Source organism: Salmo salar, chromosome ssa06 (genome assembly GCF_905237065.1).
Source record: "Salmo salar chromosome ssa06, Ssal_v3.1, whole genome shotgun sequence".
In the NCBI taxonomy this organism is placed as follows: Eukaryota; Metazoa; Chordata; class Actinopteri; order Salmoniformes; family Salmonidae; genus Salmo; species Salmo salar.
The window spans coordinates 57,011,621-57,026,229 of record NC_059447.1 but is presented as its reverse complement, the minus strand read 5'-3'; the positions used below and the strand labels follow the sequence as shown (position 1 = coordinate 57,026,229).

At 43.3% G+C, this 14,609-nt stretch overlaps 1 protein-coding gene across 1 annotated transcript in view; it reads left to right on the top strand.

Moving 5' to 3' along the window:
- The window catches only part of LOC106607687 (collagen alpha-1(XII) chain), a 93,846-nt gene that overhangs the window by 61,929 nt on the left and 17,308 nt on the right, over positions 1–14,609 (top strand). The window contains 14 exon segments of the mRNA XM_014204895.2: positions 880–1,009; positions 1,288–1,430; positions 2,163–2,292; positions 2,946–3,065; positions 3,505–3,657; positions 3,860–3,976; positions 7,085–7,237; positions 7,410–7,484; positions 8,350–8,489; positions 8,620–8,743; positions 13,321–13,464; positions 13,638–13,802; positions 13,935–13,973; positions 14,102–14,240. Coding sequence (XP_014060370.2) covers positions 880–1,009; positions 1,288–1,430; positions 2,163–2,292; positions 2,946–3,065; positions 3,505–3,657; positions 3,860–3,976; positions 7,085–7,237; positions 7,410–7,484; positions 8,350–8,489; positions 8,620–8,743; positions 13,321–13,464; positions 13,638–13,802; positions 13,935–13,973; positions 14,102–14,240 — 1,772 coding nt within the window.

Sequence of the window (14,609 nt, the reverse complement as noted above, 5' to 3'; positions counted from 1 at the left end):
TAGGAAGTCTGTTTAGAAGCCGACACCGATGGTATTCCCTTTATAACGAGGTTAGTGTTCATTAATGCGGAAATCCAGACTATTTGGCTTTTAATTATCTGAATATCAGGATTGGTTTCATGCACCGATGTACATATCTTGGATTACAGGAGAAAGTTGGAGCTAATTGCCCTACAAACAGCTTTTACTGCATCACTAGGAGTTTGGAAAATGTGGATATGCACATATGTGAGAGATCTGCAAATTCTTACATTTGAAGATTTGGAGGACTTTTACTGTGTTATATACAGAGATGTTCAGTTGAATCCCCTGATAAGCTGTAGATGAGGGTAGACCACTTTAAAGAGCAGCTGTGTTTAGCATGATGTAATGGCATTCCCTCAGACATGCTAATAGATAATGGGCTGCGTAGTGATAGTGATTACCCTGATGATATGACGAGTCTAGGCTCCACTGTTGTTAGAAACAGGGGTGAGATACATGTTGAGGCCTGCTCAATGACAGAGCACTGGTCTCGTGCTGTTGGTTGCGTCGTCTTCATTTGCCTCCATAACACTAACTGTTTATCAGTCACGTTTAAGCAAAATGAATGCATTTGTTTAGCTTTTTAAATCTCTTCAGGGCGTTGTTAGTACTTCACATTAGCCTTTGCACTAGGCTCCCTCCCAGGAGACACTAGCAGGGAGTCACAGTGAGCTCATTATGTACATTTCTAGTGCCAGAGTAGTATGGTTGAAGAAGCTCATTTGAGGGTGCATCTATGGGCCCTGGTCAAACGTTGTGCTCTAAATAGGGAACAGGGGGCCATTTGGGACACGAAACCAAGATTCCTCTCTTGTAAGCCATCATTGTGATCCATGTCCTGTGACCTCTCCAAAGGTCTTGGTCCCGGGTAACATCAACAACGCATTCTTGGATTCGCTCATTCCCGACACGCCGTACTCGGTCAGCGTCCTGGCTCTGTACGCCGACGGGGAGGGACCACCGGTGAAGGGAGACGGCAAAACATGTGAGACTTGAATCCAATCAATCTGACTTTGTTGTATACATTGGTACTACTGACTCATGCGACTTTTGTTTACATTGATACTACCGGCTCATGAGTGTTACTCACGCTTCCAGGCATACTTGCTTATACTGTAGTCTACATTCAAGCACGTCCGCACACACATACACGTAGCTATATACAACAAACACACGGTGAGGCGGTGGTTGCTAGGTGCATGTGGTGTGCACCGTTGCTAGGTGCATGTTTGTGAGTGTAACCCAATGTTGTTGCTGTTGCAGTGCCCCGTGCTGGACCCAGGAACCTGCGGGTGTTCGATGCCACCACCAACACTCTGACCATCGGCTGGGACCACGCTGAGGGACCCGTGCAGCAGTACAAGATAGCCTACGCCCCCACCACAGGAGACCCCATCACTGAGTTTGTGAGTTCAAAGTCATTCTCAACAAACTTTCATGTGGCACAGGACTTTGAGTTTGACTCAAGGGATGCGTGAGTTTAGGACCTAAACATGCCTCGTGTTATATGTAGCTGAGTGTCAAATCAAATACACATCCATACACTAGCATTAACCTACTGTTCAACGTGATAATGTCACTACTGCCAAAGCGTTGAAGGCATACAAAGGCATATTACTCCCAACAGTTAATTGCTGATTAGGAAGATGAATTAAACGCTCGGTAAGATCAACATTATCACTGTGAAATATTGCGTTACATTACATTCTATTATTCATGACCTAAACATGAGCACCAGTTAAGGATAGCACAGCTGTACGGCATCATTGCTCCCTACCTAGCAAGGTAACTATTGTGTTAACAAACTCTACTTAACTAGAGAAAAATGTAAGGAGTCTTTTAGCATGCTGAGTTTGAAATGAAAGTTCACTAGAGCTAAATCGTCCAATGTTTTTTTTTTTAAAGAGGACAGGAAACTTTCCTTATTAGCCTCCTGGTTTCCCCCTTTTTCTCTATGCTGCATTGATGTAGGCGCTAGCCTAGCATCGACACATAGCTTCCATTAGCAATTACATTCCTTTGTGTGTTGAGGCGCTTTGCTCTGCTAGGAGCTGAAAGGAATATGTCAAGTGTGTTGAGAAGCCATTTAAAAAAAAGAATAATTAACTGACAGTTCTTTCTGGTGCTTTTCCTTACAGACCGTTGTCCCTGGCAACAGAAACAATGCCATCCTGCAGAACCTGCTTCCTGACACTCCCTACAACATCACTGTGGAAGCCATCTATGCTGATGGAGCAGGGGGATCACTGAACGGGCCCGGACGCACAGGTAACGCGGTTAGAAAGGTGGTCAGGAAGTGTTCAGTCTGGTATACTGAACACCTAATGGTCTAGCTAGTCATACATCATTTCCAAGCCTGATGAGCTGGGAATGAGACCTGTGCACAGGAGTGGAAAAAATGTTCAAGAGCCATACAAAATAGCTAACCGATTCCAACATGTTTCAGTTTGAAGAGTTCGGAGGATAGGGAATTAACAGTAGAGCAACTGGGAAAGCTCAACGACTGGCGAACATTAGCCCCGAGTTACACAAACAATAGAAACTTTATGTCTTGGCTTGGACCGAGGCACCACTGTGCCAGCTAGGCAGTTTGGATGGGCCTCGCTCCAATGGGGAGCTCACGCCGCACCCGACTACCCACCCACCCACTGCCCGGCTCCCTCAGCAAGACCATGGAAAAATCTATCCAATCTAAACACATGTATTACTCATAATAGTCTTCATAAACAGAGGAGGAGGAAAAACATCAGTAGTCTAGCAGCAGGCCGGGCTGTGTGCTATGGTTATGTGGTGCCTTACTGCACTGAGGGCTAGCTAGACTGGAAATGGTGTCATGGCCCTACTTGTTGTTGAGGGTAATTGCTGTGACTGATTGAACGTTGACATGTTTCTGCTTCACTGTTGCTCTGCCTTGGTTACAGTTGGCATGCTGGAGCCCAGGAACCTGCGCGTCTCGGATGAGTGGTACACTCGCTTCCGTGTTGCCTGGGACCCTTCGCCGTCTCCGGTGCTCGGATACAAGCTGGTCTACACGCCTGCGGGTGAGATGACGTCCGACTCAGGGCCACGTGCATGCAATCATGAGCAGGGACCCGTAACACGCTCGGAAATAAAAGTTGCAGCACTTCACAATGTCACGTTTTGTCATAGCGTGTTTTACTCGTCAAAAGTCCCAGTGCAAAGCCAAAGTTTGACAGCAATGACTAAGTAATGATCCAGAATAATTTGCATGAAATCTAAGGGCCATCTTTACATTTCAAATGAGATGATTTCAGGTTTAGATAGGTCTGCTCTTCTCCTTATCTTCATGAGTAAAGTAGAGATTGTGTTGTAGTGTTGCTGTTATTAAAGTAGAGATTGTGTTGTAGTGTTGTTGTTATTACTGTAGAGATTGTGTTGTAGTGTTGATGTTATTACTGTAGAGATTGTGTTGCAGTGTTGTTGCTGTTAATCTGGAGATTGTGTTGTTTTTGCCTGCAGAAGAAGATCAGAGTAAGAGCTTGGACGTGTTTGTGGGTGACGTGACTTCATACACCCTCCAGAACCTCCTCCCTGGCACCACCTACGATGTCAAAGTGTTTGCCCAGTATGATGCTGGCATGAGCGGGGCCCTCAAAGGACAAGGAACAACACGTATGTATCTGATCTACAGAAATATCATCTTTCTGAAGCATCAATGTTAACCATCCCAAATGGCTCCCTATATAGTGGATTAATTTTGACTGGAGCCCTATGTGCCCTGGTCAGTAGTAGTGCACTATGTATGGAATAGGGTGTCATTTGGGACTCGGTCTTGAAGTCAGTCTGAGACACTTCTTCTTGTGCTCTACTCCAGTCTACCTGAACGTCACCAACATCGAGACCTACAACGTTGGCTTCGACAAGTTCTGCATCAAGTGGAGTCCTCACAGGGCTGCCACCTCCTACAGGATCAAGCTCAACCCTCTGGACCGTAAGTCTCAGCCAAACATTCATTTCAGATTGCACCTTTAAGCTTTGCCACATGAGAGACTCTTTTTCTACCCTGAAGAATTGCTGCATTATAATTGAGTTTATGCTTCTTCTTATGTCTGAAGCCATAAAGGAGATTTCAGAAGGAGCATCATCATGTTGAGATCTAGACATTCACACGACTGTTTATCCTCAGCCCGCCCATGTGTTTATCTCTTGAAGGAGAATGCATAAATGTGGCGTGTTCTGAAAGCATCTGACCACCAAGTTTTAGTTGTCTCCGTCTGAAAAGATGGCATCCTTTTTATTACTGTCGGCCTTTGAATCCATCTGTATTAATGTTTGCATGTGGACCGAGATTTTTTCAAAGTCTAATAAATCCACCATCACAATACGTCCATTATTTATTTCAGGCAGGTCTAAAGAAACATTATGATATGAAGGAAATGTATTTCAGAAGAACAGAATATGAGTTGGCCTACTGTATGTGATCTGGCTAGGTGCCATGCCAGTGGGAGCCTAGGCTGTGGGCTAGTTCATTTAATGGACAAGATATGCTCATAAATTCTGTGCCATTATTTTTTATTATATGATTTTATAGTAAACCTTTACCATTCCCGAGCGAGTGCGCATATGAGCTATGTTGAGTGTAAAAGTGATCATTTGAAACAGGTCCTATATGCTAGATTTAGAGTTATTTGGCAACTTTAGTTGTGAATGACACAAACTTTAGAATGTCATAGAAATCCAAACATATATGGGCTGCTTTATGCAACTATATTGATGATTTGTAAAAAGTCACAACAAAAAGCTTGCGCTCTAAGGCACTAGCTGTTCCCTCATCAAGTGATAATATTTTAACTCATCACACTATTCTCAATGTAATCTTGTCTTTATTAACACGCTACATTTGTTTGGATTTAGAATGGGCCGTTATCATCTGTGTGCGATCGAATAGCGAATGGAGGCTGCGCTTTCCTGTGGTTCCTTTTTCAATCATTCTGATAGGCTACTCCGGTTTTACAGCAGAGAAATGTGCTTAAACTTTTTTTACATGTTCAATTTAAAATTCATCATCTCCAGCACCATCCCAACATCAACATATGTGAAAATGTCACATTTCTATGTTAGAGGTAGATAGAGGAAGAGGTAGATAGAGGAAGATAAGTTTCCAATGACATAATCAGTGTCCATCATGTGCTTTTACTAATTATGAGTAGGCATTGTCTACTAATTGTCTACTAATTGGTTGATGATGTCATTGGAAACATTTATCTTCCTCTATCTTTTTGACTACAAAACATAGAAAATGGCTATTTCCACATACAGTGCATTTGGAAAGTATTCAGACCCCTTGACTTTATCCTAATTTTGTTACATTATAGCCTTTTACATAAGTATTCAGACCCTTTACTCAGTATTTTGTTGAAGTACCTTTGGCAGCGATTACAGCCTCGAGTCTTCTTTGGTATGACGCTACAAGCTTGGCACACCAGTATTTGGGGAGTTTCTCCCATTCTTCTCTGCAGATCTTCTCAAGCTCTGTCAGGTTGGATTGGGAGCGTCGCTGCATGGCTATTTTCAGGTCTCTCCAGAGATGTTTGGTTTAGTTCATGTCCGGGCTCCTGCTGTATGTGATCTGACATTCAGAGACTTGTCCTGAAGCCGCTCCTGCGTTGTCTTGGCTGTGTGCTTAGGGTCATTGTGCTGTTGGAAGGTGAGCCTGAGGTCTGAGGTCCTGCGCGCTCTGGAGAAGGTTTTCCTCAAGGATCTCTCTGTACTTTGCTCCGTTCATCCTTCCCTCGATCGTACCTAGTCTCCCAGTCCCTGCCACTGAAAAACATCCCCACAGCATGATGCTGCCACCACCATGCTTCACCGTAGGGATGGTGCCACGTTTCCTACAGACATGACGCTTGGCATTCAGTCCAAAGAGTTCAATGTTGGTTTCATCAGACCAGAGAATCTTGGGAACTCTAGAGCTCTGTCATAGTGACCATCGAGTTCTTGGTCACCTCCCTGACCAAGGCCCTTCTTCCCCGTTTGCTCAGTTTGGCCGGTCGGCCAGCTCTAGGAAGAGTCTTGGTGGTTCTAAACTTCTTCCGTTTAAGAATGATGGAGGCCACTGTGTTCTTGGAGACCTTCAATGATGCAGACATTTTTGGTACCCTTCCCCAGATCTGTGCCTCGACACAATCCTGCCTCGGAACTCTACGGACAATTCCTTCGACCTACTAGTTTGTTTCATTTTGGAGGATCCTATAGGCTAGACCAATTATTTACCAAAGACATATTGAATCATAAAAAATAATAATATTAATTCTGCCCTGTGTAATACGCGGTAGACTATTAGGCTATGTATTGTATAACGTCACAATCATTATTTTTTTTATTTTTATTTTTTCAGTAGAGGTATAAACTGTTAAAAACAAGAAGCAGTATGTCAAGGATTTAAATATGAACATGGTAGTCATTAACCATGACACATTTCCAAACTTAAGCAGGCTTTGCTTGTGTCAGAAAGACAACTGCTGTAGAAAACACTCACCAAAAGTAAACAGTCCCCAAGGTTTGAAAAGCCAGCGACCTTTTAAAGATGCTTCCCAGACAGACTGAGCTTCCAAGTCAGAATTAGAATGCTAATTGTTTGTTACTGAAGTGGAATGTGGTTGAGGAATGAGGATCATAGCATACTGTACATCTCTGCGCAATAATCTTGGTCTTCTACCTTGAGCAGCAAGGGGTCAGCCCAGGAGAAGTGATTGAGGGGATATTTGCCCTTATAAGGCCACTGTCTTGGTCTCATGGTTCATTTGACCAAAAATACCACATTTTGGAAAACTTTCTACGTTTTCCCCAAAACAATTCATATTGAATTACATGTGTAGCGTGACAACACCGATATTCCATCTATTTGCTTTACCGCAGCACTGTCATAGCCCCAGCTGAATGGCATTAACTCTGCTTTTTGTACTCAGAGAAGACCCATGATTTTTATGAGGAGCAACGTTTCAGGCAGCGGCCTCGGCAGTCAACACATGTCAACGTGTTTCTCTTCTCAACATATGTCAACATGTCTCATATTTCTCTTTGTTTTGTCTGTGTGTAGCTTCCAGTAAAGGTCAGCAGGAGATCACCATCACTGCAGCTCAGAGCCAGTACTGCTTCAAGGGGCTCTCCCCTGACGCTCTTTACAGCGCCACCGTCTTCGTTCAGACCCCTAACCTGGAGGGCCCTGGAGTCAGCACCAAAGAGAGAACATGTGAGTATTTACATTTGAGTAATTTAGCAGACACTCTTATCCAGAGTGACTTACAGTCAGTGCAGTTACCTAAGTAGTCTTCAGCTTCTTACAAAAGTGGTGCCGATGTGCTATCCGAATTTGTCATTTCTTTGTTGATGTTTACTGACACTTTGTTGTCTCTTTCTCAAAGTGGTCAAACCTACTGAAGCCCCAACGCTACCCCCCACTCCTCCACCACCACCTACCATTCCTCCTGCATGGGCCGGTAAGAACCAATGGTGCCATGATGACTACGACATACAGTATCCATCACCCTCATAGTGCCAAAGCACCAAACGGCACCACATTCACCAAGGCTATATGGAACATTTTAAGCCTTCCTTGGAGCCCAAACTCGGTGTCAACTGCAAAGTCATCGACATTTGAATTTGAGTGTGTTTTAGTGCGATTAGTTGAGAGTCATAAAAAGCCAAGTTCAGAAAACATGCAATGACATCAAAATCTCACTATTTGGCAGAAGCAGAGACCTGCAGACATATTTCCTCTATGTCAGAGTGGTGCCAGTGTTAAAGTAATGGCCGCCACATGCTCAACACAGACCCTCCAGGGTTTTCAATAGGAACTCACCCATTGACTAATGACTGACCTAGGTGTTGAGAAAGTCCAAAGAAGCTGTTTGTTTGATAAGGTATTGTGTAAAACTTGTTTATGGATTCTGACTTGGAGGAAGGGGATTGCGAGAGATACAAAAATAAAGTGCTCTATCACATCAGGCAGACATTATCTCGTGTTTTGCCAACTCGTTTTTTGTGCTAAGAGAGAAAGACATTAAAGAGCAGTTCATTTCCAGCCTTTATGGTAACCAAATGTTCCTAGTTTTGTTAGTTTTTTTTCCAGGAAAGTGTGATCAATTAAACCAATAATTGCCATGTATAGCTTCATTATGTAATTTCTTTCTCTCAATGGTTTTGTTTGTGAGATTCATGCAGAAGTTTTTATTTTTGAGGTTGCCGACTCTCATTATCATGCCTTTCTGTTATCGGGCCTGGTGTTCCAGGCAGCCCAGAATCTGGTGCCTGCCATGGAATCTTTTAAGTGCAGTTCACTGAGTTCTTTTTCTTTTGCCTCAGTGTGCAAAGGTGCCAAGGCAGATGTGGTGTTCCTTATTGACGGCTCGTGGAGTATTGGAGAAGACAGTTTCCGGAAAGTGGTGCAGTTCGTCTTCAGCATGATTGGAGCCTTCGACGTCATCGGATCGACAGGAATGCAGGTGAGTAGTGCTGTAAATAGAGGAAAAAGCACGTTGTAATTGTTAGTCAAATTGGCGAACTGTTTAGAATAATAGGTGCGGTATGAAATCATACTATAACTCCTTGTAATGCTTTCTACTTTGGAAACAGGTGTCGTTCGTGCAGTACAGCGACGAAGCAAAGACAGAGTTCAGGCTGAACTCTTACTCGGACAAGGGCAACGCTCTCGCTGCTCTACAGCTGATCCAGTACCGAGGAGGAAACACTAAGACCGGTGAGGCTCCCCAAACCCAGCTTCCACCAACTAGGTTGTCTCCCAAATGCCCCCCCTATTCCCTATATAGTGCACTTCTTTTGACCAGGGCCTTATGGGCCCTGATCAAAAGTAGTGTACTATTAAGGGAATAGGATGCCATTTGGGATGCAGTACTAGTCTCTGGTTGTAAAAGTGACTTTGCAATGGACACCAACATGTTTCATCGGAGCCAGGCATGCTTAGTCTTGAAATATCCATCCTTTGAATATACACTGCTCAAAAAAATACTAAAATAACACATCCTAGATCTGAATGAATGAAATAACCTTATTAAATACTTTTTTCTTTACATAGTTGAATGTGCTGACAACAAAATCACACAAAAATAATCAATGGAAATCCAATTTATCAACCCATGGAGGTCTGGATTTGGAGTCACACTCAAAATTAAAGTGGAAAACCACACTACAGGCTGATCCAACTTTGATGTAATGTCCTTAAAACAAGTCAAAATGAGGCTCAGTAGTGTGTGTGGCCTCCACGTGCCTGTATGACCTCCCTACAACGCCTGGGCATACTCCTGATGAGGTGGCGGATGGTCTCCTGAGGGATCTCCTCCCAGACCTGGACTAAAGCATCCGCCAACTCCTGGACAGTCTGTGGTGCAACGTGGCGTTGGTGGATGGAGCGAGACATGATGTCCCAGATGTGCTCAATTGGATTCAGGTCTGGGGAACGGGCGGGCCAGTCCATAGCATCAATGCCTTCCTCTTGCAGGAACTGCTGACACACTCCAGCCACATGAGGTCTAGCATTGTCTTGCATTAGGAGGAACCCAGGGCCAACCGCACCAGCATATGGTCTCACAAGGGGTCTGAGGATCTCATCTCGGTACCTAATGGCAGTCAGGCTACCTCTGGCGAGCACATGGAGGGCTGTGCGGTCCCCCAAAGAAATGCCACCCCACACCATGACTGACCCACCGCCAAACCGGTCATGCTGGAGGATGTTGCAGGCAGCAGAACGTTCTCCACGGCGTCTCCAGACTCTGTCACGTCTGTCACATGTGCTCAGTGTGAACCTGCTTTCATCTGTGAAGAGCACAGGGCGCCAGTGGCGAATTTGCCAAACGTCCTGCACGGTGTTGGGCTGTAAGCACAACCCCCACCTGTGGACGTCGGGCCCTCATACCACCCTCATGGAGTCTGTTTCTGACCGTTTGAGCAGACACATGCACATTTGTGGCCTACTGGATGTCATTTTGCAGGGCTCTGGCAGTGCTCCTCCTGCTCCTCATTGCACAAAGGCGGAGGTAGCGGTCCTGCTGCTGGGTTGTTGCCCTCCTACGGCCTCCTCCACGTCTCCTGATGTACTGGCCTCTCTCCTGGTAGCGCCTCCATGCTCTGGACACTACACTGACAGACACAGCAAACCTTCTTGCCACAGCTCGCATTGATGTGCCATCCTGGATGAGCTGCACTACCTGAGCCACTTGTGTGGGTTGTAGACTCCGTCTCATGCTACCACTAGAGTGAAAGCACCGCCAGCATTCAAAAGTGACCAAAACATCAGCCAGGAAGCTTAGGAACTGAGAAGTGGTCTGTGGTCACCACCTGCAGAACCACTCCTTTATTGGGGTTCCCTTAATTTTTTTGAGCAGTGTACATTGTTGTCTATCACCTCAACACTTCTTATGGCTGGAATCCCGTTAACCTGTTGAGGACAGACGTTCCGCTAGCGGAACCCCGTTCCGCCTGCGGAACCCCTAGCCAACAGCCAATGGCATCGCACGGCGCGTAATACAAAACCAACTAACTATACCACAATTCAATTTTATCAAACAATCAACTATTTTACACCATTTTAAAGATAAGACTCTCGTTAATCTAACCACATTGTCCGATTTCAAAAAGGGTTTACAGTGAAAGCAAAACATTAGATTATGTTAGGAGAGTACATAGACACAAATAATCACACAGCCATTTTCCAAGCAAGCATATATGTCACATAAACCAAAACCACAGCTAAATACAGGACTAACCTTTGATGATCTTCATCAGATGACACTCCTAGGACATTATGTTATACAATACATGCATGTTTTGTTCAATCAAGTTCATATTTATATCAAAAAACAGTTTTTTACATTAGCATGTGATGTTCAGAACTAGCATACCCACCGAAAATTTCCGGTGAATTTACTAAATTACTCATGATAAACGTTGACAAAATACATAACAATTATTTTAAGAATTATAGATACAGAACTCCTTTATGCAATCGCTATGTCCGATTTTAAAATAGCTTTTCGGCGAAAGCACATTTTGCAATATTCTGAGTACATAGCTCGGCCATCACGGCTAGCTATTTTGACATCCGCCAACTTCGGGGTCACCTAAACTCAGAATTACTATTAGAAAAATTGGATTACCTTTGCTGTTCTTCGTCAGAATGCACTCCCAGGACTTCTACTTCAACAACAAATGTTGTTTTGGTTCCAAATAATCCATAGTTATATCCAAATACCTCCGTTTTGTTCGTGCGTTCAGGTCACTATCCGAAGGGTAACGCGCGAGCGCATTTCGTGACAAAAAATGTACAAATATTCCATTACCGTACTTAGAAGCATGTCAAACGCTGTTTAAAATACATTTTTAATGCTATTTTTTTGTAAAATAGCGATAATATTCCAACCAGGTGACGTATTCATTCAAAGACTGAAAGAAAAACATGGCGAGTTCTCGTGACCGCGCATCTCCAGTCTCACTGTCCCCAGGCTGACCACTTACAAACTCTGCTGCTGTACTTTGCCCAGAGACAGCAGACACCCCATTCCACTTTCTGGCGGTTTTATAGAGCCAATGGAAGCCTTAGAAAGTGTCACGTTACAGCACAGTTGCTGTAATGTCGATAGAGATGCAACAGAAGGACAACAAATTGTCAGACAGGGCACCTCCTGTATGGAATCTTCTCAGGTTTTGGCCTGCCATATGAGTTCTGTTATACTCACAGACACCATTCAAACAGTTTTAGAAACTTTAGAGTGTTTTCTATCCAAATCTATAAATTATATGTATATTCTAGTTTCTGGGCAGGAGTAGTAACCAGATTAAATCGGGTACGTTTTTTATCCGGCCGTGAAAATACTGCCCCCTATCCCAAAGAAGTTAACTGGATCGATATGACAACAGCCAGTGAAAGTGTAGGGCGCCAAATTCAAACAACAGAAATCTCATAATTAAAATTCCTCAAACATACAAGTATTTTACACCATTTTAATGATAAACTTCTTGTTAATCCCACCACAGTGTCCGATTTAAAAAAGGCTTTACAGCGACAGCACACCAAACGATTATGTTAGGTCAGCAACTAGTCATAGAAAAACACAGCCATTTTTCCAGCCAAAGAGAGGAGTCACAAAAAGCAGAAATAGAGATAAAATTAATCACTAACCTTTGATGATCTTCATCAGATTACACTCATAGGACTTCATGTTACAAAATACATGTATGTTTTGTTCGATAAAGTTCATATTTATATCCAAAAATCTCAGTTTACATTGGCGCGTTATGTTCAGTAATGTTTTGCTTCCAAAACCTCCGGTGATTTTGCAGAGAGCCACATGAATTTACAGAAATACTCATCATAAATGTTGATGAAAATACAAGTGTTATGCATGGAACTTTAGATAAACTTCTCCTTAATGCAACCGCTGTGTCAGATTTCAAAAAAGCTTTACCAAAAAAGCACACCATGCAATCTGAGTACGGCGCTCAGACACAAAAACAAGCCATACATATATCCGCCATGTTGGAGTCAACAGAAGTCAGAAATAGCATTATAAATATTCACTTACCTTTGATCTTCATCAGAACGCACTCCCAGGAATCCCAGTTCCACAATAAATGTTTGTTTTGTTCGATAAAGTCCATCCTTTTTGTCCAAATACCTCCTTTTTGTTTGCGCCTTCAGTTCACAAATCCAAATTCACGACGCGCAGGCCAGACAAACTCAAAAAATTCCATTACAGTTTGTGGAAACATGTCAAACGATGTATAGAATCAATCTTTACGATGTTTTTATCATAAATCTTCAGTAAGTTTTCAACCGGAGAATTCCTTTTTCTTTAGAAATTCAATGGAACTCAGCTACCTCTCACGGGCGTGCGCATGTCTGAAGCTTATGCCCTGCTGGCGGACCTCTCACTCAATCAGCTCTTATTCTCCCCCACTTCACAGTAGAAGCCTCAAACAAGGTTCTAAAGACTGTTGACATCTAGTGGAAGCCTTAGGAAGTGTAATATGACCCCACAGACACTGTATATTGGATAGGCCAAGACTTGAAAAACTACAAACCTCAGATTTCCTCAGATTTTGCCTGCCATATGAGTTCTGTTACACTCACAGACATCATTCAAACAGTTTTAGAAACTTCAGAGTGTTTTCTATCCAAATCTACTAATAATATGCATATCTTAGCTTCTGGGCCTGAGTAGCAGGCAGTTTACTCTGGGCACGCTTATTCATCCAAGCTACTCAATACTGCCCCTCATCCATAAGAAGTTAATTAATCTACCTTTCTTTGTTCTTGATCAGGCGCTGCTTTGATGCATGTCAAGGAGAAGGTGTTCGCCCCAGAAAATGGAATGAGGAGGAATGTTCCCAAGGTTGTGGTAGCTGTCACAGACGGTCGCTCTCAGGATGAGGTGAAGAAAAACGCTGCCACACTGCAACATGCTGGTAAGGGTTACTCAATTTGCTGCACAGCAATCTTCAAGTGAACCCATTGTCAGTCATATCCCATAATGGTTGCAAATGTTGTCATTGAGGTATTACCAATCTGTAGCATTTTAGCATCACCCCATGCACATAGTGTAGTTGGTTTTCTGAGAATGCATGTGCTCCTTCTCCAGGTTACAGTGTTTTTGTGGTTGGTGTTGCCGATGTGGATTTTGCTGAGCTGCAGAACATTGGCAGCAAGCCAAGCGACAGACACATCTTTATTGTGGACGACTTTGACGCCTTTGCAACTATCCAAGACAACCTTGTGACCTTCATTTGCGAAACAGCAACGTCATGTAAGCTGTTTTGTTGTTTGTTATTTTGGATACCACTTATAGTATTTAGCAGTAAGCCATTTCATTTATCGCCCAAGATAAAATTCTAGAAACGAATTGAACTGTTGCTAATCTTTGATATTATCTTCACAGCTTGTCCCCTGATCTACCTGAATGGATTCACATCACCTGGTAAAAATGCTCAGTTGATTATTTATGTACATCCCAAATTAGAACCATCTGCAGAAACCACATGGATCATTCCCTCATTGGTTTGAGAAGTTCTAGAACTAAAATTAGTTCTTTACCTTGTGCTGTAGGCTTCAGGATGCTGGAGGCGTTCAACCTGACAGAGAAGACCTATGGCTATATCAAGGGAGTGTCTATGGAACCTGGTTCCTTCAACAGCTACACAGCCTACAGACTCCATAAGAACTCCTTCCTGACCCAGCCCACCACGTGAGTCAGAGATACCATTTTCTTGGATTACAAAAAAATCTGTTTTCTTTCCCAAAATCACCAGGTTTTTCAGAAATCCTGTTTGGAAGATTCCCGGAATCAGGAGGGAATTATCAGGAAATCCAGAATCCTCCAACCAGGATTTCTGGATAGCACGTGCATTTTATGAAAGTTACTGGAATTTTACAACGCTATCATTGTCTTTGGCTTTGAATGGTCAATTCTTGTGGTTGTACACTGCATAGCAAAATGTACGTGGACACCTGCTCGTCGAACATCTCAATCCAAAATCATGGGCATTAATATGGAGTTGGTCCCCCATTTGCTGCTATAACAGCCTCCACTCTTCTAGGAAGGCTTTCCACTAGA